General features: G+C 37.0%; 1 protein-coding gene across 3 annotated transcripts in view; it reads left to right on the top strand.

The window, feature by feature from the left end:
- The window catches only part of GTF2F2 (general transcription factor IIF subunit 2), a 204,462-nt gene that overhangs the window by 154,393 nt on the left and 24,411 nt on the right, over window positions 1–25,658 (top strand). For all 3 annotated transcript variants that reach the window (XM_077158285.1, XM_077158286.1, XM_077158284.1), the window contains one exon: window positions 14,225–14,324. In XM_077158285.1, the coding sequence (XP_077014400.1) occupies window positions 14,225–14,324 (100 nt within the window). The remainder of the gene's footprint in view (window positions 1–14,224; window positions 14,325–25,658) is intronic.

Raw genomic sequence — 25,658 nt, 5'->3', positions numbered from 1 at the left:
TAGAAAGCAACCAGTGAAATGGGAGAAGATATTTGCAAATTATATATCTGATAAGGGTTAAATATCTAGACTATATAAAGAGTTCTTAATAACAAAAAGTGAACTCAATTTAAAATGGGTCAAAGGACATATAGACATTTCTTCAAGTATATAAAAGACCAATAAGCACATGAAAAGATGTTTAACATTATTAATCATTAGGGAAATACAGAGCAAAAGTACTTCATACCCACTAGGATCACTATAATAAGAAAAATTCTATTAAAAAAAAAAAGGAAGAAAAGAACAAGTATTACCATGAATGTGAAGAAATTGGACCCCTGCATGTTGGTAGAAATATACAATGGTGCAGCCACTGTGGAAAAGAGTTTGGTGGTTCCTCAAAAAGCTAAACATAGAGAGAGGAGGGGCCAAGATGGCGGCTTAGCAATGTGCACATTTTAGTTCGTCCTCCAGAACAACTACTAAATAACCAGAAACAGTACAGAACAGCTCCCGGAGCCACGTCAGTAACTGGACACACAGCGTACCCCAGTCTGGACCAGCTGGACTGGCTGCAATCCTCCCCAAAACCATGAGTTCCCCAAGCTGCGGTGGCTGGCGCCCGGTGCCTGGCCCCCACAGTTGGCTTCCCAGAGGGAGAGGAAAGAGACTCTAAACCTGATCAAGGCGGAGTTCGCTCATTGGGCTCATGGAAAAAGAGGAAAGGGGAGGAAACAGAGGTTTTAGTGGCTGTGTTTCTGCGGAGACTTGGCAGCCTATGGATTCAGCGGTGGGACTTCTCGGGCTGCAACTGCCCCAGGCATAGGCAGAAACGGCTGCTTTCAGGGCTGTCTCCCACCTGTGCCTTCCCCAGGGGAGGGGTGAAGCCCAGCTCAGGTGGAATCCTTCTCTCAAGGAATTCAGACCCCAGGGCCTGGCAATTTGAAGCCATTAAAACCAGCCTACAACCTCTCCTCCATCTCTACCATGCCCCCAGCAGGGAGAGTCTTCCAAAGTTAAAAGTGCCACAACATCTTTTGCTGGTGCAACCCACAGGCAGGCGCGCCACCTACTGGGCAGGATAAGAAAAACAGAACCCAGAGACTTCACAGGAAAGTCTTTTAACCTGCTGGGTCTCACCCTCAGGGAAAACTGACGCAGGTGACTCCTTCCCCCTGATAGGAGGCCAGTTCAGTCCAGGAAAACCCGGCTGGAGTCTATAATACCTACATAGACCCTCCTAAGGGTGGGGAGGGAAAAGGCACCGAACAAGCAGGGCAAGAAACAAGAAAACAAGAACTGAAAAATTATCCTCTCTTAAACAAAACGTAAGCTAGAGGTCTGGAAAAAGCTGAACTGAAGGTCAAAGAACAGATAGACAACAAATTCATCTAGCAAGAAAACCTTAGGTAAGAGAAGTGAAAGCAATCTCCAGAATAAACTAATTAAGGTAATTAAATGTCTAGACGCCAGCAAAAAATAACAAATCACACCAGAAAAATTGAAGAAATGGCCCAGTCAAAGGAACAAACCAATAGTTCAAATGAGATACAAGAGCTGAAACAACTAATTCAGAATGTATGAACAGACATGGAAAACCTCATCAAAAACCAAATCAATGAATTGAGGGAAAATATGAAGAAGGCAAGGAATGAACAAAAAGAAGAAATGGAAAGTCTGAAAAAACAAATCACGGAACTTATGGGGATGAAAGGTACACTAGAAGAGATGAAAAAAACAAGGTAAACCTACAATGGTAGATTTCAAGAGACAGAGGTTAGGATTAGTGAACTGGAGGATGGAACCTCTGAAATCTGACAAGATATAGAAACTATAGGGAAAAAATGGAAGAATATGAGCAGGGACTCAGGGAATTGAATGATAATATGAAGCACACAAATATACCTATTGTGGGTGTCCCGGAAGGAGAAGAGAAGGGAAAAGGAGGAGAAAAACTAATGGAAGAAATTATCACTGAAAATTTCCCAACTCTTATGAAAGACCTAAAATTACAGATCCAAAAAGTGCAGTGTACCCCAAAGAGAATAGATCCAAACAGACGTTCTCCAAGACACTTACTAGTCAGAATGTCAGAGGTCAAAGAGAAAGAGAGGATCTTGAAAGCAGCAAGAGAAAAGCAATCCATCACATACAAGGGAAACCCAATAAGACTATGTGTAGATTTCTCAGCAGAAACCATGGAGGCGAGAAGACAGTGGGATGATATATTTAAATTACTAAAAGAGAAAAACTGCCAACCAAGAATTCTATACCCAGCAAAATCGTCCTTCAAAAATGAGGGAGAAATGAAAACATTTTCAGACAAAAAATCACTGAGAGAATTTGTGACCAAGAGACCAGCTCTGCAAGAAATACTAAAGGGAGCACTAGAGACAGATACGAAAAGACAGAAGAGAGAGGTGTGGAGAAGAGTGTAGAAAGAAGGAAAATTAGATATGACATATAAAATACAAAAGGCAAAATGGTAGAGGAAAGTACTCCCCAAACGGTAATAACACTAAATGTTAATGGACCGAATTCCCCAATCAAAAGACATAGACTGGCAGAATGGATTAAAAAACAGGATCCTTCTATATGCTGTCTACAGGAAACACATCTTAGACCCAAAGATAAACATAGGTTGAAAGTGAAAGGCTAGGAAAAGATATTTCATGCAAATAACAACCAGAAAAGAGCAGGAGTAGCTATACTAATATCCAACAAATTAGACTTCAAATGTAAAACAGTTAAAAGAGACAAAGAAGGATACTATCTATTAATAAAAGGGACAATTAAACAAGAAGACAAAACAGTCATAAATATTTATGCACCGAATCAGAATGCCCCAAAATACATGAGGAATACACTGCAATCACTGAAAAGGGAAATAGACACACCAACCATAATAGTTGGAGACTTCAATTCCCCACTCTCATCAATGGACAGAACATCTAGACAGAGGATCAATAAAGAAACAGAGAATTTGAATATTACAATAAATGAGCTGGACTTAACAGACATTTATAGGACATTACATCCCACAACAGCAGGATACACCTTTTTCTCAAGTGCTCATGGATCATTCTCAAAGATAAACCATATGCTGGGTCACAAAGCAAGTCTCAACAAATTTAAAAAGATTGAAATCATACACAACACTTTCTCAGATCATAAAGGAATGAAGTTGGAAATTGATAATAGGCAGAGTGCCAGAAAATCCACAAATACGTGGAGGCTCAACAACACACTCTTAAACAACCAGTGGGTCAAGGAAGAAATTACAACAGAAATTAGTAAATATCTCAAGGCGAATGAAAATGAAAACACAACATATCAAAACCTATGGGACGCAGCAAAGGCAGTGCTAAGAGGGAAATTTATTGCCCTAAATGCCTATATCGGAAAAGAAGAAAAGGCAAAAATTCAGAAATTAACTGTCCACTTGAAAGAACTGGAGAAAGAACAGCAAACCCCAAAGCAAGCAAAAGGAAAGAAATAACAAAGATTAGAGCAGAAATAAATGAAATTGAGAACATGACAACAATAGAGAAAATCAATAAAACCAGAGGTTGGTTCTATGAGAAAATCAATAAGATTGATGGGCCCTTAGCAAGATAGACAAAAAGAAGAAGCAAGAGGATGCAAATAAATAAGATCAGAAATGGAAGAGGAGACATAACCCCTGACCCCACAGAAATAAAGGAGGTAATAACAGGATACTATGAACAACTTTATGCCAATAAATACAACAATGTAGATGAAATGGACAACTTCCCAGAAAGGCATGAACAGCCAACTCTGACTCAAGATGAAATAGATGACCTCAACAAAGCAATCACAAGTAAAGAAATTGAATCAGTCATTAAGAAGCTTCACAAAAAGAAAAGTCCAGGACCAGACAGCTTCACATGTGAATTCTACCAAACATTCCAGAAAGAATTAGTACCCATCCTGCTCAAACTCTTCAAAAAAATTGAAGTGGAGGGAAAGCTACCTAATTCATTCTATGAAGCCAACATCACCCTCATACCAAAACCAGGCAAAGATATTACAAAAAAAAGAAAACTACAGATCAATCTCTCTAATGAATATAGATGCAAAAATCCTCAACAAAATTCTAGCAAATCGAATCCAGCAACACATTAAAAGAATTATACATCATGACCAAGTAGGATTCATCCCAGGTATGCAAGGATGGTTCAACATAAGAAAATCAATTAATGTAATACACCATATCAACAAATCAAAGTAGAAAAATCACATGATCATCTCAATTGATGCAGAGAAGGCATTTGACAAAATTCAACATACTTTCCTGTTGAAAACACTTCAAAAGATAGGAATACAAGGGAATTTCCTTAAAATGATAAAAGGAATATATGAAAAACTCACAGCTAATATCGTCCTCAATGGGGAAAAACTGAAAACTTTCCCCCTAAGATCAGGAACAAGACAAGGAATGTCCACTATCGCCACTGTTATTCAACATTGTGTTGGAAGTTCTAGCCAGAGCAATTAGAGAAGAAAAAGAAATACAAGGCATCAAAATTGGAAAGGAAGAAGGAAAACTATCACTGTTTGCAGATGATATGATACTATATGTCGAAAACCCTGAAAAATCCACAGCAAAACTACTAGAGCTAATAAGCGAGTACAGCAAAGAGGCAGGTTACTAGATCAACATTCAAAAATCTGTAGTGTTTCTATACACTAGCATTGAACAATCTGAGGGGGAAATCAAGAAATGAATTCCATTTACAATTGCAACTAAAAGAATAAAATGTTTAGAAATAAATTTAACTAAAGAGACAAAAGACCTATACTAAGAAAACTACAAAAAACTGTTAAAAGAAATCACAGAAGACCTAAATAGATGGAAGGGCATACCGTGTTCATGGATTGGAAGACTAAATATAGTTAAGATGTCAACTCTACCCAAATTGATATACAGATTCAACGCAATACCAATCAAAATCCCAACAACTTACTTTTCAGAAATAGAAAACCCAATAAGCAAATTTATCTGGAAGGGCAGGGTGCCCCGAATTGCTAAAAGTATCTTGAGGGAAAAAAAACGAAGCTGGAGGTCTCACGCTGCCTGACTTTAAGGCATATTATGAAGCCACAGTGGTCAAAACAGTATGGTACTGGCAGAAAGATAGATACATTGACCAATGGAATCGAATAGAGTGTTCAGACATAGACCCTCTCATCTATGGACATTTGATCTTTGATAAGGCAGTCAAGCCAACTCACCTGGGACAGAACAGTCTCTTCAATAATGGTGCCTAGAGAACTGGATATCCATATGCAAAAGAATGAAAGAGGACCCGTGTCTCACACCCTATACAAAAGTTAACTCAAAATGTATCAAAGATCTAAACATCAGGTCTAAGACCATAAAACAGTTACAGGAAAATGTAGGGAACTATCTTATAAATCTTATAATTGGAGGCGGTTTTATAGACCTTACACCTAAAGCAAGAGCGCTGAAGAAAGAAGGAAAAAAATGGGAACTCCTCAAAATTAAACACTTTTGTGCATCAAAGAACGTCATCAAAAAAGTAAAAAGACAGCCTACACAATGGGAGACAATATTTGGAAATGACATATCAGATAAAGGTCTAGTATCCAGAATTTATAAAGAGATTGTTTAACTCAACAACAAAAAGACAGCCAATCCAATTATAAAATGGGAAAAAGACTTGAACAGACAACTCTCAGAAGAGGAACTACACATGGCCAAAAGGCACATGAAGAGATGTTCGACGTCCCTGGCCATTAGAGAAATGCAAATCAAAACCACAATGAGATATCATCTCACACCCACCAGAATGGCCATTATCAACAAAACAGAAAATGACAAGTGCTGGAGAGGAATAGGAGAAAGAGGCACACTTATTCACTGTTGGTGAGAATGTCAAATGGTGCAACCACTGTGGAAGGCAGTTTGGCGGTTCCTCAAAAAGCTAAATATAGAATTGCCATACGACCCAGCAATACCATTGCTAGGTATCTACTCAGAGGACTTAAGGGCAAAGACACAAACGGACATTTGAACACCAATGTTTATAGCAGCATTATTTACAATTGCAAAGAGATGGAAACAGCCAAAATGTCCATCAACAGACGAGTGGCTAAACAAACTGTGGTATATACATACGATGCAGCTTTAAGACAGAATAAACTTATGAAGCATGTAATAACATGGCTGGACCTAGAGAACATTATGCTGGGTGAGTCTAGCCAAAAACTAAAGGACAAATACTGTATGGTCCCACTGATGTGAACCGACATTAGAGAATAAACTTGGAATATGTCATTGGTAACAGAGACCATCAGGAGATAGAAATAGGGTAAGATATTAGGTAATTGGAGCTGAAGGGATAATGATTGTGCAGCAGGACTGGATACAAAAACTCAGAAATGAACTGCACAGTACTACCTAACTGTAATATAATTATGTTAAAACACTGAATGAAGCTGCATGGGAGAATCATAGAGGAAGGAGGGCTGGGGACATAAATGAAATCAGAAAGAAAGATAGATGTTAAAGATTGAGATGGTATAATCTAGGAATCCTAGAGTGTATAATAATAGTGAAATGTACAAGGTACAATTTTAAAAATGTTTTTGCATGAGGAAGAACAAAAGAATGCCATTATTTCAGGGTACTGAAAATAGATTATAATTAATATTTTAAAATGTCACCTTCTGTGTGAGACTAAAGCAAAAAATGTTTATTAGTTACAAAATTTGTATTTCGACTAGTGCATTTCCTAATATAACTTATGTAGATAGCTTGATTGAACGCCATAAGTACTTGGAATCTCAGGTAAGACATGAGATTTTGTTGGTTTGTCCAGAGAGATGCCCCGATGAATCCCAGAGTGATTCAATCAGTGAGTGGAAGAGTATCTGCAAAGCCCCCTTCGAGAAGTAGTGAGAACAGGGAGAAATTCAACTTCCCCAAGTTGAATTCTTGATATTCTCACAAGCAGAGTGGACAACCAAAGCTATAGGCAGAGCCCCCAGTGTTGGGATTTGTTCATATGAAACTTAACCCCACAAAGGATAGGTCAAGTCTACTTAAAATTTAGGCCTAAGAGTCACCCCCAAGAGAGCCTCTTTTGTTGCTCAGATGTGGCCCCTCTCTCCAGCCAACACAGCGAGCCGTCTCAGCACCCTACCCCTGTCTACGTGGGACATGACTCCCAGGGGTGTGGACCTTCCTGGTAACGTGGGACAGAGATCTTGGAATGAACGGAGACTCAGCATCAAGGGATTGAGAAAAACCCTAGAATGAGCTGAGACTTAGCATCAAGGGATTGAGAAAACCTTCTCTACCAAAAGGGGAAAGAGGGAAATGAGACAAAGTGTCAATGGCTGAGAGATTCCAAACAGTGTGGAGAGGTTATCCTGGAGGTTATTCTTATGCATCAAGTAGATATCATCTTGTTATTCAAGATGTAATGGAGAGGCTGGAGGAAACTGCCTGAAAATGTAGAGCTGTGTTCCGTTAGCCATGTTTCTTGAGGATGATTGAATAATGATACAGCTTTCACAATGTGACCGTGTGATTGTGAAAACCTTGTGTCCGATGCTCCTTTTATCTACCTTGTCAACAGATGAGAGGAACATATGGAATAAAAATAAATAATAGGGGGAACAAATGCTAAAATAAATTTAGTTTAAATGCTAGTAATCAATGAAAGCAAGGGGTAAGGGGTATGGTAGGTATAATCTTTTTTTTTTGTTCTTTCCTGTGTTTTCTTTTTCTATTGTCTTTTTATTTCTTTTTCTGAATTAATGCAAATGTTCTAAGAAATGATGAATATGCAACTAAGTGATGATATTGTGAATTACTAATTATGGTTTTTTTATTTTGTTTCTTTGTTTTTTTAATAAATAAATAAATAAAAAGTTAAACATAGAATTACCAAGTCACCCAGCAGTTCCACTCAAGAGAGTTGAAAATAGGTATTCAAACAAAAACTTGTATACAAATGTCCCTAGCAGCATTATTTAATGTAACCTAACCATGAAAGCAATCTTATGTCCATCAGCTGGTAAAGGGACAAATAAAATGCAGTATATCCATAGAATGGGATGTAATTCAGCCATAAAGAAAAATGAAAGACTGATACATGCTACAAAATGGATGAACCTTAAAAACATCATGCTAAGTGAAAGAAACCAGATAAAAAAAGCTTCAGATTTTATGATTCCATTTATATGAAATGTCCAGAAAAGGGAAATCCATAGATATAGAATGTAAATTAATGGTTGCCAGGATTTGGGGTAAGAAGAGAATGGGGGTGACTGCCTAATGGATTTGGGGTTTCCTTTGAGGGCAGTGAAAATGTTCTGGAATGAAATAGTGAGTAATGGTTGCACAACATTATGAATGTACTAGCAGCCGCTAAACTGTATATTTAAAATGGTGAATTTTACGTGAATTTTCCACAACAAAAAAAGTCATTGATAGATAGCTGATATTTTCTGAATAATTTGGTGTTATATACCTAAAAATAAGCAGAAGTGAATGTAGAATTAACTTCATCTGAGAAATTAGTTTGTTAAAGAGTTGTGCTTTTAAAGGAATTTTAAATGGAAATTATTTTTAGTTCCTTTTCTATTGAATCAAAGAAATTTCAAGTCCCATTCAAATGAAACAACGTATTGTTGAACATGTATTATTTTTAAATGACCAACATTTTTTTTTTTTATTAATTAAAAAAAGAATTAACAAAACAATTAGAAATCATTCCAATCTACATGTACAATCAGTAATTCTTAATAACATCACATAGTTGCATATTCATCATTTCTTAGTACATTTGCATCGATTTAGAAAAAGAAATAAAAAGACAACAGAATAAGAATTAAAACGATAATAGAAAGAAAAAAAAACAAAAAAAACAAAAACAAAAAACCTATACCTCACATGCAGCTTCATTCAGTGTTTTAACATAATTGCATTACAATTGGGTAGTATTGTGCTGTCCATTTCTGAGTTTTTATATCCAGTCCCGTTGTACAGTCTGTATCCCTTCATCTCCAATTATCCCTTCTCTTTTTTTTTTTTTTTTTTAATTAACGGAAAAAAAGAAATTAACCCAACATTTAGAGATCATACCATTCTACACATGCAATCATTAATTCTTAACATCATCACATAGATGCATGATCATCATTTCTTAGTACATTTGCATTGGTTTAGAAGAACTAGCAACATAACCGAAAAAGATATAGAATGTTAATATAGAGAAAAAAATAAAAGTAATAATAGTAAAATCAAAACAAAACAAAACAAAACAAAACAAAAACCTATAGCTCAGATGCAGCTTCATTCAGTGTTTTAACATGATTACTTTACAATTAGGTATTATTGTGCTGTCCATTTTTGAGTTTTTGTATCTAGTCCTGTTGCACAGTCTGTATCCCTTCAGCTTCAATTACCCATTGTCTTATCCTGTTTCTAACTCCTGCTGAACTCTGTTACCAATGACATATTTCAAGTTTATTCTCGAATGTCCGTTCACATCAGTGGGACCATACAGTATTTGTCCTTTAGTTTTTGGCTGGATTCACTCAGCATAATATTCTCTAGGTCCATCCATGTTATTACATGGTTCATAAGTTTATCTTGTCTTAAAGCTGCATAATATTCCATCGTATGTATATACCACAGTTTGTTTAGCCACTCTTCTGTTGATGGAGATTTTGGCTGTTTCCATCTCTTTGCAATTGTAAATAACGCTGCTATAAACATTGGTGTGCAAATGTCCGTTTGTGTCTTTGCCCTTAAGTCCTTTGAGTAGATACCTAGCAATGGTATTGCTGGGTCGTATGGCAATTCTATATTCAGCTTTTTGAGGAACCGCCAAACTGCCTTCCACAATGGTTGCACCCTTTGACATTCCCACCAACAGTGGATAAGTGTGCCTCTTTCTCCGCATCCTCTCCAGCACTTGTCATTTTCTGTTTTGTTGATAATGGCCATTCTGGTGGGTGTGAGATGATATCTCATTGTGGTTTTGATTTGCATTTCTCTAATGGCCAGGGACATTGAGCATCTCTTCATGTGCCTCTTGGCCATCCGTATTTCCTCTTCTGAGAGGTGTCTGTTCAAGTCTTTTTCCCATTTTGTAATTGGGTTGGCTGTCTTTTTGTTGTTGAGATGAACAATCTCTTTATAAATTCTGGATACTAGACCTTTATCTGATATATCATTTCCAAATATTGTCTCCCATTGTGAAGGCTGTCTTTCTACTTTCTTGATGAAGTTCTTTGATGCACAAAAGTGTTTAATTTTGAGGAGTTCCCATTTATTTATTTCCTTCTTCAGTGCTCTTGCTTTAGGTTTAAGGTCCATAAAACCGCCTCCAGTTGTAAGATCCATAAGATATCTCCCAACATTTTCCTCTAACTGTTTTATGGTCTTAGGCCTAATGTTTAGATCTTTGATCCATTTTGAGTTAACTTTTGTATAGGGTGTGAGAGATGGGTCTTCTTTCATTCTTTTGCATATGGATATCCAGTTCTCTAGGCACCATTTATTGAAGAGACTGCTCTGTCCCAGGTGAGTTGGCTTGACTGCCTTATCAAAGATCAAATGTCCATAGATGAGAGGGTCTATATCTGAGCACTCTATTCGATTCCATTGGTCGATATATCTATCTTTATGCCAATACCATGCTGTTTTGACCACTGTGGCTTCATAATATGCCTTAAAGTCAGGCAGCGCGAGACCTCCAGCTTCGTTTTTTTTCCTCAAGATGTTTTTAGCAATTCGGGGCACCCTGCCCTTCCAGATAAATTTGCTTATTGGTTTTTCTATTTCTGAAAAATAAGTTGTTGGGATTTTGATTGGTATTGCATTGAATCTGTAAATCAATTTAGGTAGGATTGACATCTTAACTATATTTAGTCTTCCAATCCATGAACACGGTATGCCCTTCCATCTATTTAGGTCTTCTGTGATTTCTTTTAGCAGTTTTTTGTAGTTTTCTTTATATAGGTTTTTTGTCTCTTTAGTTAAATTTATTCCTAGGTATTTTATTCTTTTAGTTGCAATTGTAAATGGGATTCGTTTCTTGATTTCCCCCTCAGCTTGTTCATTACTAGTGTATAGAAATGCTACAGATTTTTGAATGTTGATCTTGTAACCTGCTACTTTGCTGTACTCATTTATTAGCTCTAGTAGTTTTGTTGTGGATTTTGCCGGGTTTTCGACGTATAGTATCATATCGTCTGCAAACAGTGATAGTTTTACTTCTTCCTTTCCAATTTTGATGCCTTGTATTTCTTTTTCTTGTCTAATTGCTCTGGCTAGAACCTCCAACACAATGTTGAATAATAGTGGTGATAGTGGACATCCTTGTCTTGTTCCTGATCTTAGGGGGAAAGTTTTCAATTTTTCCCCATTGAGGATGATATTAGCTGTGGGTTTTTCATATATTCCCTCTATCATTTTAAGGAAGTTCCCTTGTATTCCTATCTTTTGAAGTGTTTTCAACAGGAAAGGATGTTGAATCTTGTCGAATGCCTTCTCTGCATCAATTGAGATGATCATGTGATTTTTCTGCTTTGATTTGTTGATATGGTGTATTACATTAATTGATTTTCTTATGTTGAACCATCCTTGCATACCTGGGATGAATCCTACTTGGTCATGATGTATAATTCTTTTAATGTGTTGTTGGATACGATTTGCTAGAATTTTATTGAGGATTTTTGCATCTGTATTCATTAGAGAGATTGGTCTGTAGTTTTCTTTTTTTGTAATATCTTTGCCTGGTTTTGGTATGAGGGTGATGTTGGCTTCATAGAATGAATTAGGTAGTTTTCCCTCCACTTCGATTTTTTTGAAGAGTTTGAAGAGAATTGGTACTAATTCTTTCTGGAACGTTTGGTAGAATTCACATGTGAAGCCATCTGGTCCTGGACTTTTCTTTTTAGGAAGCTTTTGAATGACTAATTCAATTTCTTTACTTGTGATTGGTTTGTTGAGGTCATCTATGTCTTCTTGAGTCAAAGTTGGTTGTTCATGTCTTTCCAGGAACCCATCCATTTCCTCTAAATTGTTGTATTTATTAGCGTAAAGTTGTTCATAGTATCCTGTTATTACCTCCTTTATTTCTGTGAGGTCAGTAGTTATGTCTCCTCTTCCATTTCTGATCTTATTTATTTGCATCCTCTCTCTTCTTCTTTTTGTCAATCTTGCTAAGGGCCCATCAATCTTATTGATTTTCTCATAGAACCAACTTCTGGCCTTATTGATTTTCTCTATTGTTTTCATGTTTTCAATTTCATTTATTTGTGCTCTAATCTTTGTTATTTCTTTCCTTTTGCTTGCTTTAAATGACCAACATTTTTATGGCTTTCAAACTAACTGTCAAAGAAAGTGATGTTTTTCTTCTTTAAAAGGCATATTTCCTTTTCTGGTTATAAAAATAATAGACGCTTATTCCAAAAAAAATGTAGAGAACACACAGGAATCTTGCAGTGTTTTAATTGGTATCTTCCTAACCTCTTTCATGTTGGTTCCATATTCTTTTTAAACAGCCACCCTTGAAATTAGTCTTTTGTTTTTGTTAAATAGATTATTTTCTAACATAGTCGCAGCTTCTTTGCTGAGATTGTCGTTACCCACTAGGTGCACTAGCCTATTGTGTACCACACGTTCCTTCTGAATTCCTTCTCCTTCTCACTGAAATATGGCCTTGGATGTAGTTCTCTCAGTGAGGAACTATGAATGGTATACTTGTCCAAAAAAAAGAAAAATTCTTTTATTTCACTCTTACCCTTTAATTATAATTTAGATATGGCAATTTTTTTCCTATAACTAAGTATGTTATATTCTTTTATTTTGGTATTTTGCTAATGAGAAGTCTAAAGTTACAGTGATACTGCTTATCTCTTTAAAATTTTTCACCTTGGAAAACTGTACCTTTTTCCCCTTAAAACAATTGTAGGTTTACTGTACTGATATACCAAATGAGTTAATCTGATAGTTTTATAAAAAGTAGATGATCGAGTGTGAATCATGTCATATTTAGTCAAAGACAAAACCTCCCATGAATATATCTGTGCTAGTCAAATATTACTTTTAATCTACTGTATATGGTGGTGTGTATTTACTTTGACTCCTTTTATAGAAGAGCTATTTTGAGTTATATTTTAATGTAGGTAGAGTCCTTTGATGCTTCTAGACCAGCATTGTGCATTAGGACTTTTGTTATATGGCAGTGTTCTTTATGGGCACTGGCCAGTCAGGGAGCCACTGACCATCATGTGGACACCAAGTGCCTATCTGTTCTCTTTCTGTTTATCTTTTAACCGAAGGGTACAAATTTTGAATAATAACTCAGTTAGTTTTAGACCAAGTCATTTAAGATAATGTTTTCAAATTGGGTAGGTTGAAATACTGTGGGTAAATGAGAGGGAGGGGTAAGGGACATGGAATGTATGAGTTTGGGAGGAGTTTTTTTCTTTGATTGTCCCCATTGCTTGTGAGAATATCAAGATTTCTCCACTTGGGGAAGTTGAATTTTTCCCCTTTCTCACCATTCCCCCAAGGGGACTCTGCAAATACCTTTTATTCACTGTTCAAATCACTCTGGGATTTATCAGGGCATCACTCTGGACACTCTTTATTTCTTTTTTCTGGAGTGATGCAAATGCACTAAAAGTGATCATGGTGATGAATATACAACTATGTGATGATATTGTGAGCCATTGATTGTATAATATGGTTGAACTGCACATGTGTGGATATTTCTCAATAAAAATATTTTTTTAAAAAGATAATGTTTTTGGGTGATGCAATGGTGGCTCAGTGGCAGAATTCTCACCTGCTATGCTAGAGACCCAGGTTCAATTCCTGGAGCCTGTCCATGCCAAAAAAAAATAATGTTTTCATATGCAAAATTTTTTCCAGAATTTTAAATCTGATTAGCTTCTTGGTTTTAGAGTTAAGGTTTGAGTATAAAGTAAGTTGTAGAATTATAAAAAGATAGATTTGTATGTGTAGCTTATGTTACTGGTCTCTGTATTATATAGTCATATCTATTCATAGTGGTTTTGAAACATTATATTAAGTCTATTTTATTTTCTGAGGTTACTTTTGTATGTATTAAGTGTTACTTATTGAATAAGAAGAATTATAGGAATAAACTCTTCAGATTTAACTGTACTAAACAAGTACGTTCATTAATTATACCCTCTCTTATTTCAGATTGCAGATAGAAGAATCTTCCAAGCCTGTAAGACTGTCACGACAGCTGGACAAAGTTGTAACGACCAATTACAAACCTGTTGCTAATCATCAGTACAATGTAAGTCTTCTGCATGTTTTTCTTCATTCTGTCAGATCTTTATTATTTTCTGTATCATAGATTGTAGATTTTGAAAGGTCTTCAGCGGTCAAGTTATCAGGGGCCTCTGTCATAGTGCCTTGACCACCTGCAATACAGAGGGACACACAACTTTCCAAGCCACTTTTTTTTTACTTTATTTTTTTTTAAAGGCAGGAATATAATGTTAACACTAACTGAAAACTACCCGAGGGCATTTCTACAGTTGAATGGATAAATACATTATGCTATAGGTACTTAGTGAGGTAGCATACAACGAGAGGGTGAATTTCACAAACTTAGCACTGGATAAAAGAGACCAGGCACAAAAAAAGTTCATGCTATGTAAACATGCTTTTTACTTCAAGAACAAAACAGGCAAAATGAATTTTTGCTCTCAGCATTCAGGATTATGCTGGGAGTTGGAGAAGCAGAATAGTTGTAGTAGAAGGAAATATGAAGGGTTCTAAGGTGCTGCTGATGTTGTGTCTTGATCTGGGAGCCTTAACACAGATGTGCCCCATGTTTACTGTGACAGTTCCCTGAGCTGTATATTTAAGATAAATGTTCTTTTTTCTCTATGCCTGGTATGTATAGGCAGTCCCCTCTTTGCACAGTTGTAATAGGTACGAATTTCAGTCACTGTGTTTTAGTGAAATAATAACAGTTCCCCAATAACACAGTTCAAATTCCAGTTACCAGGTTATATTATCTGTGAGTTGCTGCATAAATTACAAACTTCATTGCTGGCTCTACAGCCCAGAAATCACTATGTAATTGACAGATAAGCGTCATGATCAGCAACCAGTCTCATTACTTCCTTCAGTCTCTTGGTCAGTCGTCACTGCCCATCTCGTATTGAATCCATACACAGACAGCAAAGGGTTGAGTTGTGTTGTCTCCTTATCTCCTGGTGATAAACCCATGTGACTTTTTACAAAAATGTTTAAACTGATTGTTATTTGCCTGAAGGAGATGTTGGCTTTTTAAAGTTTGAGGAACATCACATAAACCATTCTATAAAAAATTATGTGCTCATTATCATGCGGAAATGTTTGCAAAGTTTTAACAGATGGAGCTATAGAAATATGAAATCCCCATTTCATCTTAACAGTTGAGGTTCTTTCAATGTACAAAAAAAGGAGGGGGAGATATGTGTATGTCAAACTGTATCTCTACAAATGGTCAGAAGGTAACCACCTTTCATTTTTCCCAGGAAATTTTTACCCACCTATCTCACACACACACACACACATACACACACACGTATGTATATATTGTATATATTATATATGTGCAATCATTTCCAAATATCTGAGCTCTTACTTTGTTCCTGGAGCTAATCTAAGCATTGATTTCATGTGCCTTTTTAGTTCACAAACTGCCTTGGATATAGACCCTATTATGCTTACCATACAGAAAGTAGTTTTATGTAAAAAAGATTCATATGATTAGCATTATCTCTTAGACTACCCCTTCCCTAAAAGCTCAGTCCTGAAAATCCTCCCCTCACTAAGATCTGATCTGCCAGATTTCATTCTAAGTGCTCTTTCCTCTGCCTTGGATCTTCTGAAACTTGAACCAGTTCATATAGGTCAACGTTGTCCAAAGTCCAAAGTGATTTTATTTACGCATTAATTTTATGAAAGTGTCTGTGAAAAAAAAAATTGCAACAAAAGGATTATGTGGCAATATAATGTAGATTCTGCTCTTCAAAATTAGCTGTACATTTTAATATATTAAATATTGGAAATCTTGAGAACTTATTCATTCCTGCATTTTGTAAGCATGATCACCAAATCCTTCTTTCTCCATCCTTTGAACTAGTGAAAACAAAATTTGGGAAATAATAACCCTCATCAGAGTAGGGTTTGACAAGAGGACCTATTGGGGCAAGGGGAAATTTTCTGGAACTTGCATTTATCTAATTTGTCACCTAATAAAGAAAAGAAAGTAACTTTCAGGAATATTTAATATGTGGATTGACACCAACACCCTTGCACTATGCTGATCAGTAGTTTCTCAGCAGGAGAGTTGAAATTGCAGCATGGAGAGATATGTGTGCCCTCACTGTTGTATGTACTTTCAACTGTTTACATTTGGTGCTTGGTTCAGGGATTTACAGATTATAGTATCTGTTTTTAACAAAACTTATCTCAAAGAAGGAACACATGGCTTAAATAGATTTGTGTAGGGAAACTTGTAGATTAAGTATGATACTAATAAAGCAAACATGAACAAAAAAGTGGAAAAACCGACTCTTCTGCTTCTAAAGTGATCTCTTTGTCAATGATCTTTCTGTCATACTCTTTGAAGTAGAAAGAATAACAATCAGGGCTGACAAGAACTTGACCACTGTAAAATGAAATGATCAATATCATTTTAAATATGGCTCATCATCCCATCTTTAATGATGATCCAGTTAGTGTCAGAGAAACAGATACAACTCTAGCTATTTCAAGCAGAAAGAGATTTTACCTAGAGAATGAAAGGACTATAGTTGCAAAAAGTAGTAGGGGGTTACCCAGATATCGGGAAACTGCTGCCACCAAAGTTACTCCTGAAGTGGTAAAAAAAGAAGGAAAACTCTCCCACTTCATTCTCCTGAGGCACACCCCCACTGGAAACCAGCTGTCAAGGGAGTCTTGGAAATGTAGCCTGTAGGCACGTAGGGCCCACAGCCTATTGCAAGTAACTGGCACAGTAACTCTCAACTTTGTACCTTGAGTTCCATGAGCTGTTGCTAATATGAAGCTATTGCAAATTATGTTTGAAAATTCAGCATCCAAAACATGAAGCGAGATCACTAAACTTTGGTCACAAAACAAAAAAGGGTTTTGTAATTTTCACAAATTAAGTTGAAACTTACTCTGAAACTAATGTATTTTATTTCATCCCTGTAAAAGTTTTGTCTTTTGTGTATGCTTTATATCAGTATATATTAGCACAGTCATAAATTTTTGCAATTTATGAATAGACACATAGTTCATGCTTTAAATTTATTGCTGGTAGAGTTGTTTAGAGTCAACTGGTAGGGACTAGTCTCAGACTGCAAGAAAGGGTGCTTCTGTCTGTTTGTCCTGGTTGAGTTTTGTGTCCATCATCATCTAGCTTGTGTAAATTTCATAGTTATTTCATGTAATCCGTAGTCTCTTGTGACCATTCTCCTAATGAAACCTTTTCTGATAAGGAATCGTGTCCTCTGTTGTCTGTTCTCAGCCCTGGCTGTGCACTAGAATCACCTGGGGAGCTTTTAAAATAGAAAAATACCTCCAGAGATAAAATTTAATTGATCCAATATAGAGGAGGCCAGTTTTTTTTTAATTTTTTAAGCTCTCTTGATAATTCTAGCATGAAGCCATTGATCCAAAGAAACAGGAGTATTTTAGTTCTCTCTACCTTCTCCTGTTACAGGAGAAAAGTGGTACCTGTTATGAGACTGGGAAGTCTTTTTCTGCCAAACCTAGGGGTTTTAAGCAAAATTATCTTCTTGTCTTTATCATTTCCCCTCAGAGCTTGAAAAAAAATAGATTTCCCTCCTTCCCCCCTTCTTCTCTTCCTTTTTTCCCTTTTCCCTTCCCTGCCCTTCCCCTTCCCCTTTCCCCTTTTCCTTCCCCCCTCCTTCCCCTTTCCGTTCCCCTTCCCCTTTTGCCTTTTCCTTCCCCCTTCCTTCCCCTTTCCCTTCCCCTTCTCTTTTCCCTTCCTTTCCCCCTTCCCTTTCTCATTCCCCCTTCCCCTTTCCCCCTTCGCCTTTTCCCTTTTCTCCTTCCCTTCCCCCTTCCTCCTTCCCTACCCTGCCCTTCCCCTTTCTCTTCCCACTCCTTCCCTTCCCTCGAGAGCGCTTCTTAGAAGACCGTAATGAACTAGAAAAGCTTTACTAGAAAATTGGTTATTAGAGAGGGAAAAAATGATTATATTAAATCTTGAGGGACACCTCCAGGAACTAAAAAGAAATTAATGTTTATGAATACTATATTTTCTTCAATGTGACAGTCAATTATGATAGTTTTAAGAATTAAGGTTTTCTTTAAACTATATATATTAATTTTGAATTTTGCTGGTAAAAATAGGTGCCTATGGAACTATGTTATATAGGCTTTTCAGCAATATTTGCTCACAGTAGTTTACATTATAAACATACTCATGCTTGGTCCATTTGGCTTTGCACACCAATTACTGACCAACTCTAAATTTAGAGTTCATTTTTTCTTCCAAGAGGTAATGACACACAAGGCAGAAATAGAGTAGAGGGGAGATACTTGGGTAAGGTTTTAAATTCAAAACCATGATATTCAAAACGTAATATTCATGCTTACTTTAAAGGTAAAAGCCTTCACAAAGACTGGCTTGACAAAGCATTCAAACTATTTTGCAAACAACAGTCTAGAAATTTACAGACATCTGTATTATAACATTTTAATCAGCAGTGGGTGGCATTTATCATTTTCGTTAGTGATTAAGGTTTTAGTAATGATGGTTGAACATTTCTATATGTCACATCCACAGTGGGTTTTCAACATTTGGCTGTATTTCAGTCTTGAATAATTTGTTTTCTATTGTGAAAGTAAAATTAATTGAGTATGATGGCTCTTTTGAATTATGAAAATTTGAGACTGGAGATTAAAGTGCTTCCTGAGGTGACATTTATTCCTACTCAGTTACAGGATGAGATGGGTAATTAAAATTCACATACTCTACAAGCTATTTCTAATCCAATACCCATCCTCCCTAATATTTCATAGTAACTGCTAACAAGTTAGATGTCTGACTTCCGTAGTACCTGTATAACAGTGCCCATGCACCAGGGGGAAACAAAATGCCCAAAGGCAAAGAAATAAAATTATCTCCAAACTGCAGTCTTCTCCTAAATAGCTTAGTTCCTGTCATTTGTAGTATATTTATTTTTAAACTTTTTTTATTGTATAATATAACATATATACAAGGCAAAGAAATAAAAAAGCAATAGTTTTCAAAGCACTCTTCAAAAAGTGGTTACAGGATAGATCCCAGGGTTTGTCATGGGCTCCCATACCATCCTCTCTTATTTTTTCTTCTAGCTGCTCTGAAATATAGGAGGCTAGTGGGCTTAAATATTTTTTTATTATCACAATCGACTTTTTTTTCCTTTTTTTTTTTTTTTGTGACCAATAACTATACACAAAGCTGTAAATTTCCAAGCACAGCACCACAATTAGTTGTAGAACATATTTCAGAGTTTGACATGGGTTACAATCTCACAATGTTAGGTTTTTTCTTCTAGCTGCTCTAAAATCCTGGAAACTAAAAGATATATCAATTTAATAATTCAACATTCATATTCATTTGTTAAGTCCTATCTTCTATGCATAATTCCACCATCACCTTTAATCTTTCCGTCCTTCTCTTTAGGGCTGTTTGGGCTATGGCAGTTCTAAATTTTTGATATGGGAAGGGCTTGTCACTAATCTGGAGTAGGGAGATGGAACTATCTGATGTTCTGGAAAGGCTGGACTAGGTTTTGGGACTGATCTGAACCAGGGACCCATCTGGAGATTGTAGGTCTCTGGAAAGTTACTCTAATGCCTGGAACCCTTGTGGAATCTTATATATTGCCCTAGGTGTTCTTTAGGATTGGCTGAAATGGTCCTGGTTGGGGGGTTGGCAGGTTATGATAGGTAGCAAGGTCTACCTGAAGCTTGCACAAGAGCAACTAGCCTCTTGATTCTATTTGAACTATCTCTGCCCCTGATTCTTTATTAATTACACTTCTTTTTCCCCATTTGGCCAGGATGGAATTGTTGATCCCACAGTGCCAGGTCTGGATTCATCCCTGGGAGTCCTTTCTCATGTCACCAGGGAGACTTTCACCCTTGGATATCATATCCATTTCATTTGCAGAGTTGGGCTTAGAGAGACTGAGGCCACATCTGAGCAACAACAGAGGTCCTCCAGAAGTAACTCTGAGGCATGCTTGTAGGTAGTCTGAGCTTCTGTGCTACCTGTGTAAGTTTCACAAGAGTAAGCCTCATGATCGAGGGCATAGCCTGTTGATTTGGGTGTCCCTAAAGTTTGACACAGTATTGGGGATTCCCTGATGGTAAGGTTTAATAGTTCCATAGTCTTTCTCCCCTCCCTCAAGGGACTTTGCCACTACGTTTTGATTATCTGGTTAATATACTCTAGGATGTTTCCAGGCATTACAATAATCTATACAGGATTAAAGGACCTCTTTCTCATTCTGTACTCTCTGTGTTTCAGTTGTTCAGATGAGCTATAGATAGGTTGAATTAGATTATGCACTACAGAAAATTTCATATCAAATAAATCTTTCTTCCATTGGTCTCAAAGAGTACACATGGTTCTAAAATATAGACACTGTCTTCCTTACCCCTATGTTCTGAATTACTTTAAACCCAACTGTTTGGCTTTGTTCTTATCTCTAAATATCCGGTTATATATATAAAACAGCCTCTCACAATCCAGAAATTATAATCACCACTCTAGACTTAATGTGTCTGCTCTAAAAGCTTACAATCTAGGCCCCTGTTTTTTTATAAGCATTTTCTAACTGTGACCATACCATTGTTGTTTTTTTGTTTCTGGCTTATTTTGTCTCACCAAATATCCCACATGTTCATGCACATCATTGCATACCTCACAACAATGTTCCTTTCTGTAGCAGCAGAACCTTCATTCATAAGTATAAACCATCGTTCGCCAATCTGCTTCTCTGTCAGTTCACCCTTCAGCCACCTACATTCATCAGGCATCATGTAGAGGGCCCAAAGTCCACAGTCCATCAACATTCTCAATTTTACATAATTTCATTGTTCCCAAGAGACAGAAAACCAATAAACACACCCTCACCAAATAGGAGATCCAAACCTCCTCTTAACTCTTGTCCCTCACCCCATTATTTACCTGTGCTGTTGCTGTGGTAGTGCTGATGGTTTCTTTTGAACATAGCTCTTAGCATGCAATTGCAGTTTTCCCCCTGTACCCTGGACTTAAACACTCTTTATACAAGAATCATATTTTCGAAGTAATTCTTATAAGAATTCATTCATATTTCTAGAGTAAGTCAGTGGGACACGTCAGTCTATAACCCCCTTTCAATTTGTTCACCTTCGATATGGTAATATTACTTCTGGACCCACTAGAGAATCACCTTCGCTCCTATCTATTCCCTAACATTGGAGTTCAACCTCATTAGCTAACGGTTCACCCATCTATACGCTTTTATATCTCTCTCAGTCCCCTGAATTCTGTAAGTCTCTGATTTTACCTTTATGCTGGTCATAAATGTGGAATCATACAGTATCTGACCTTTTGTGTCTGGCTAATTTCACTCAGCATTATGACCTCAAGGCTCATCCATCTTGTCATGTGCTTCAGGACGTCTTTTTGTCTTACTGCTGCATAATATTCTATCGTATGTATATACCACATTTTGTTGATCCACTTGTCTGTTGATGGGCATTTGGTTTGTTTCCATCTTTTGGCGACCGTGAATAATGTAGTTTATTTTTAAATTTATTTTGTTTGTAGTACAGAGTTGTGAGTATAATGTTAAAGATTTCCATTTCTATACCATTTAGTTTAAAAAAGAAAATTTACCTCAAAGACTTTAGTTTTGCCCTAAGTATGAGATTAGGCGCTAATAATTGAATGACTGTGGAATTCACTTGAATTCCTTTTTATAATTCCACATACACTGGAATGACCCTGATATCTCAGAGCAGAATTTGTTTTATAAGCCGGTCTTGAACATTACCAAAAAAGATTTAATTAATACTACAAAATAAAATTTTTGTTTTGGTACAGGTTTTTCTATGAATTTTCCCATAGGATAGACCTATTTTACTTTTTCTTCTTAAATAAATATAGGGTTAAATTCCTACTACTTAAATTTCTCTGATGAGGAATAGTATTTCTATTTTTGACATTGTTGCTGTTAATTTCTATGCTGAGTTTTCAGGTTATATGTTTAAGAGTTTCTATTAACTAATCAAAAGTAGAGTTAAGCTGCTCTGCCCTGGGAATTGAGCCATTGGTAAACATGGTGAACATAGAAAGATGCACATATCTTTTATAGTCTTTTTTTTCCCCTCTAATTTAAGGTAGGCAGGCACCAGTTTTAAATGTAATGTAGTATACGCACAATACAAACACTTGGAGATTGAAGGATTTACAGCCAGATTGTTAAAAACCAAGGTAGAACTTCATAACTATCTTACTTCTCATTAGCACTGTTCACAACCTGACCCTTAATCCTACCCAGTACTGACTTTAAAGTCCCTTTCTTATTTATTCTGAAGCCTCACTGTGACTCAGGCCCTCTTGTATCTAACGTTTACCTCTGGGATTGCGACGACTTGATAACAACCAGTAAGGAGTTTTCCTTTCTACTGCTTATTGAGTATGTGACCTCTCAGAAATGGGCCATGTTGCTTTACCAGCAGATGTCTTTGTAACTTTTTCAAGTTACTTTTTCCTACTAATATTTCTACTTCTCCAGTCATTTTACACACGGAAAATCCTGCTAAGGGTAGGGGCTAGAGATGCCATCATATTTCCTCTTTCCAGGACTTAAAAGGATAAACATCTTTTTATAGAGTGAATTAAAGTAGTTAGGAACTGAGGGAGGCAGACAGAAGATCCTGGCAGCTTTGGTTCCCTACAGAAAGTACAAAAGCCTGGGGCTGAGCTTTTGCTAGCCCAGAAGGTACCCACTTTCTTTGTGTTGTCTTTTTTGAAGACCAGTGGCTTTTAGCTAAATGAAGTCCCAGATCTTCCTCAAGCCTGTGGGAAGGGTAGGCTTCCCCACCCCTCCTTAGATCTTTCATGATCTATTTGTAGATATCAGTTATTTCTCTTATCCCCTACCTTACAAGAGTAAAGAGATCTCAATTTCTCCATTCTCTGGGTCCAGGCTCTTTCTTTTTTCACCAGGCCTCCCTACTAGATTGTCCACTGCAGTCCAAAACATAAACCAGTTCAAATGCTGTACCAACTTAAGAAGAGTGGAAACACGATAGATCTTATTCATTGGTAGTGTTAAACTCAAAGCAACCAAAGACTTAGGAACTGAAGTTCCAACTTCCCGAAAGGAAAAACGCTAGAGGAGTTTGCTGCTAACATAATAATATAGGTTTTATTGAGCAAGAGCAAACATGCATGTGGAGCAGAGCTATGAATCAGAACCTGCTCGGTGGTTGGGCTTTAGGGAGCAGCTTGTATGGGTTACCTGGGACTTGAACAGCTTATTTGAGTTATCTGGGAGGGGTGGGGCATTGTTAAGGCAGTGTCCTTGGGCATAGCTAGCCAGCTCAATTACTACAGAGTCAGGGTGTTCATCAATGGCAGTATATTTGGAGATGGCTAGCCAGTTCAGATTCCACAGAAGCAGGATGTTTGCCAACAGATTTTTCTGTAATTAGCTTAAACTGGTTCTTTCTGGGAGACTTGTGGTTGCTGTATCTGGAGAAATGTCCTGGGCACTCAGGAGATCATGAGTATGTGAAGCTGGAGCTGCTTCAGATTCCCAATTGACTCTGTCCTCCCCTGGATAATGTGGGAGCTCAAGCAAATCAAGATGGTTAATGTAGTCATTAACCATTCCGTTTCAAGTGGGCAAAACAAGGCTTAGAATATTGATTATTCCCTTAAGGCATTCCACTATATCATTCCACTTTTTAATCCAAAGACCCTGATGCTTTGACTTTTGGGGGTTTTCCTTCTCATCTGTCAGGTTTTCTTTATCTACACCAAAGCCATCCTCTTAGTTCTATTCTTCTTTTGACCCTAAAGAAAGAAAATTCTTTCTTGAATGGACCTCAAGTTCACCCCGTTTGATCTTAGCTATCTCCGCAAGCCTTCTTCCGCCCTCAGTTGGAGCAGTCTCCACACTTCTGCCTTTTAACTTAAATGCATTTTTCATCTGCTTTTCTCTCCTCTCCTCATTGGGCAGACTTGGATTTCCACCTTAGTCATAGGTTTGTCTGCCCTCTCCTCTCTGGGCTTCCTTTTAGCTCGTGGTTACTCTGCTCTTCTCAGTCTTTTGTAGCTCCCCATCATGTGCTTTTTCATGCCCCTCCCACCTAGGAAATCCCAAGACTGGCTGGATTTCATTCCTCCTAAACTGTAGCATTCTGTCAAACAGCATTTTTTTCAGAATCTTAATCTTATCCTGGGTAGTTCTGGGTCTGCTATTACTACATGCAAAATGCTTAAGGCTCTCTCTGTTCATTTTAATATATAAGCTCTAAGGAGGGTATACCTTATTTACCCCCATATCTTAGTACAGTGCCCAGCTTATAGTCCATGCTTAATCTGCTGAAAAGATGAAGGAATTTTGAGTTTTACTCCCAAGGTGCACTTATCAAAAAAATTTTAAATGATTGTTAGTCCTTTCACCTTGTCTAGCTCCTCATTTTATTTCATTGAAAGACGGATACTCAAGGTTGTCAGTTACCTTTTACCATTCATTTGAAATTCCCTGATTATGTATGATATATATTTTTAATTTTAACATCAGCGGAAACTAAATCTTATCTTTTTTATAACAAATCTGTATTTAAAAAAAATTTTTTTTAAAGAGTAAGCCTAACTACATGAAGCTGGAATTTTTGCAGTGAGTTAGTTGTAAGTTTTCAATTATACTTTATTATTTTTGAAGCTAGTCCCCAGGCTATAGTTACTCTGGTTGATGCAGAGGAGATTATTGTCTGGTACCTTCTGCTATACCTGCTTCATTGCCCAGGTTGGCTGCTACTATTTATATATTTTTCTCTAACAAATTCTTAATGCTTTATGAAAATTAGGTGTTTCTAAAGCAATTAAAAACTTAACTGAAATGAATGAAAGTTGCATGTTTTCAGTAAAAAGGTAATTTCTTTTTACAAATGAATAGTCTCAGGATGAGAGAGAACTTACACATTCTCTTAGCACCACTGTCTCCCAAACTGGCACACTTGGAGGTGTGCAGAAATACTGGATAAGCATAACATGTCTTCCTACAGTGTCATTTTTATTTGGCAGAGAGGCATTTTATTTTTGTTAAAAATAAAGATGAATTTAAGTTCACATGGATTTTTTTTTTTTAACATGGGCAGGCACTGGGAATTGAACCCGGGTCCTCTGGCATGGCAGGCAAGACTTCTTGCCTGCTGAGCCACCGTGGCCCACCCTCACATGAATTTTTAAGATAAAATGGGGATGTCAGAAAAATGGTTAGCTTATATCTGATTGCTCGAGTATATGTTTTCTCTTCTCCGTTAGTAAGCTTACTTCACCTTACAGGCAAAGAAACCTGGTCCAAGAGACCACACAAAGTCA

This window comes from Tamandua tetradactyla, chromosome 4 (assembly GCF_023851605.1).
Source record: "Tamandua tetradactyla isolate mTamTet1 chromosome 4, mTamTet1.pri, whole genome shotgun sequence".
NCBI classification, from domain to species: Eukaryota; Metazoa; Chordata; class Mammalia; order Pilosa; family Myrmecophagidae; genus Tamandua; species Tamandua tetradactyla.
The sequence above is the reverse complement of the archived record's forward strand: the minus strand, read 5'-3'. Positions and strand labels throughout refer to the sequence as shown.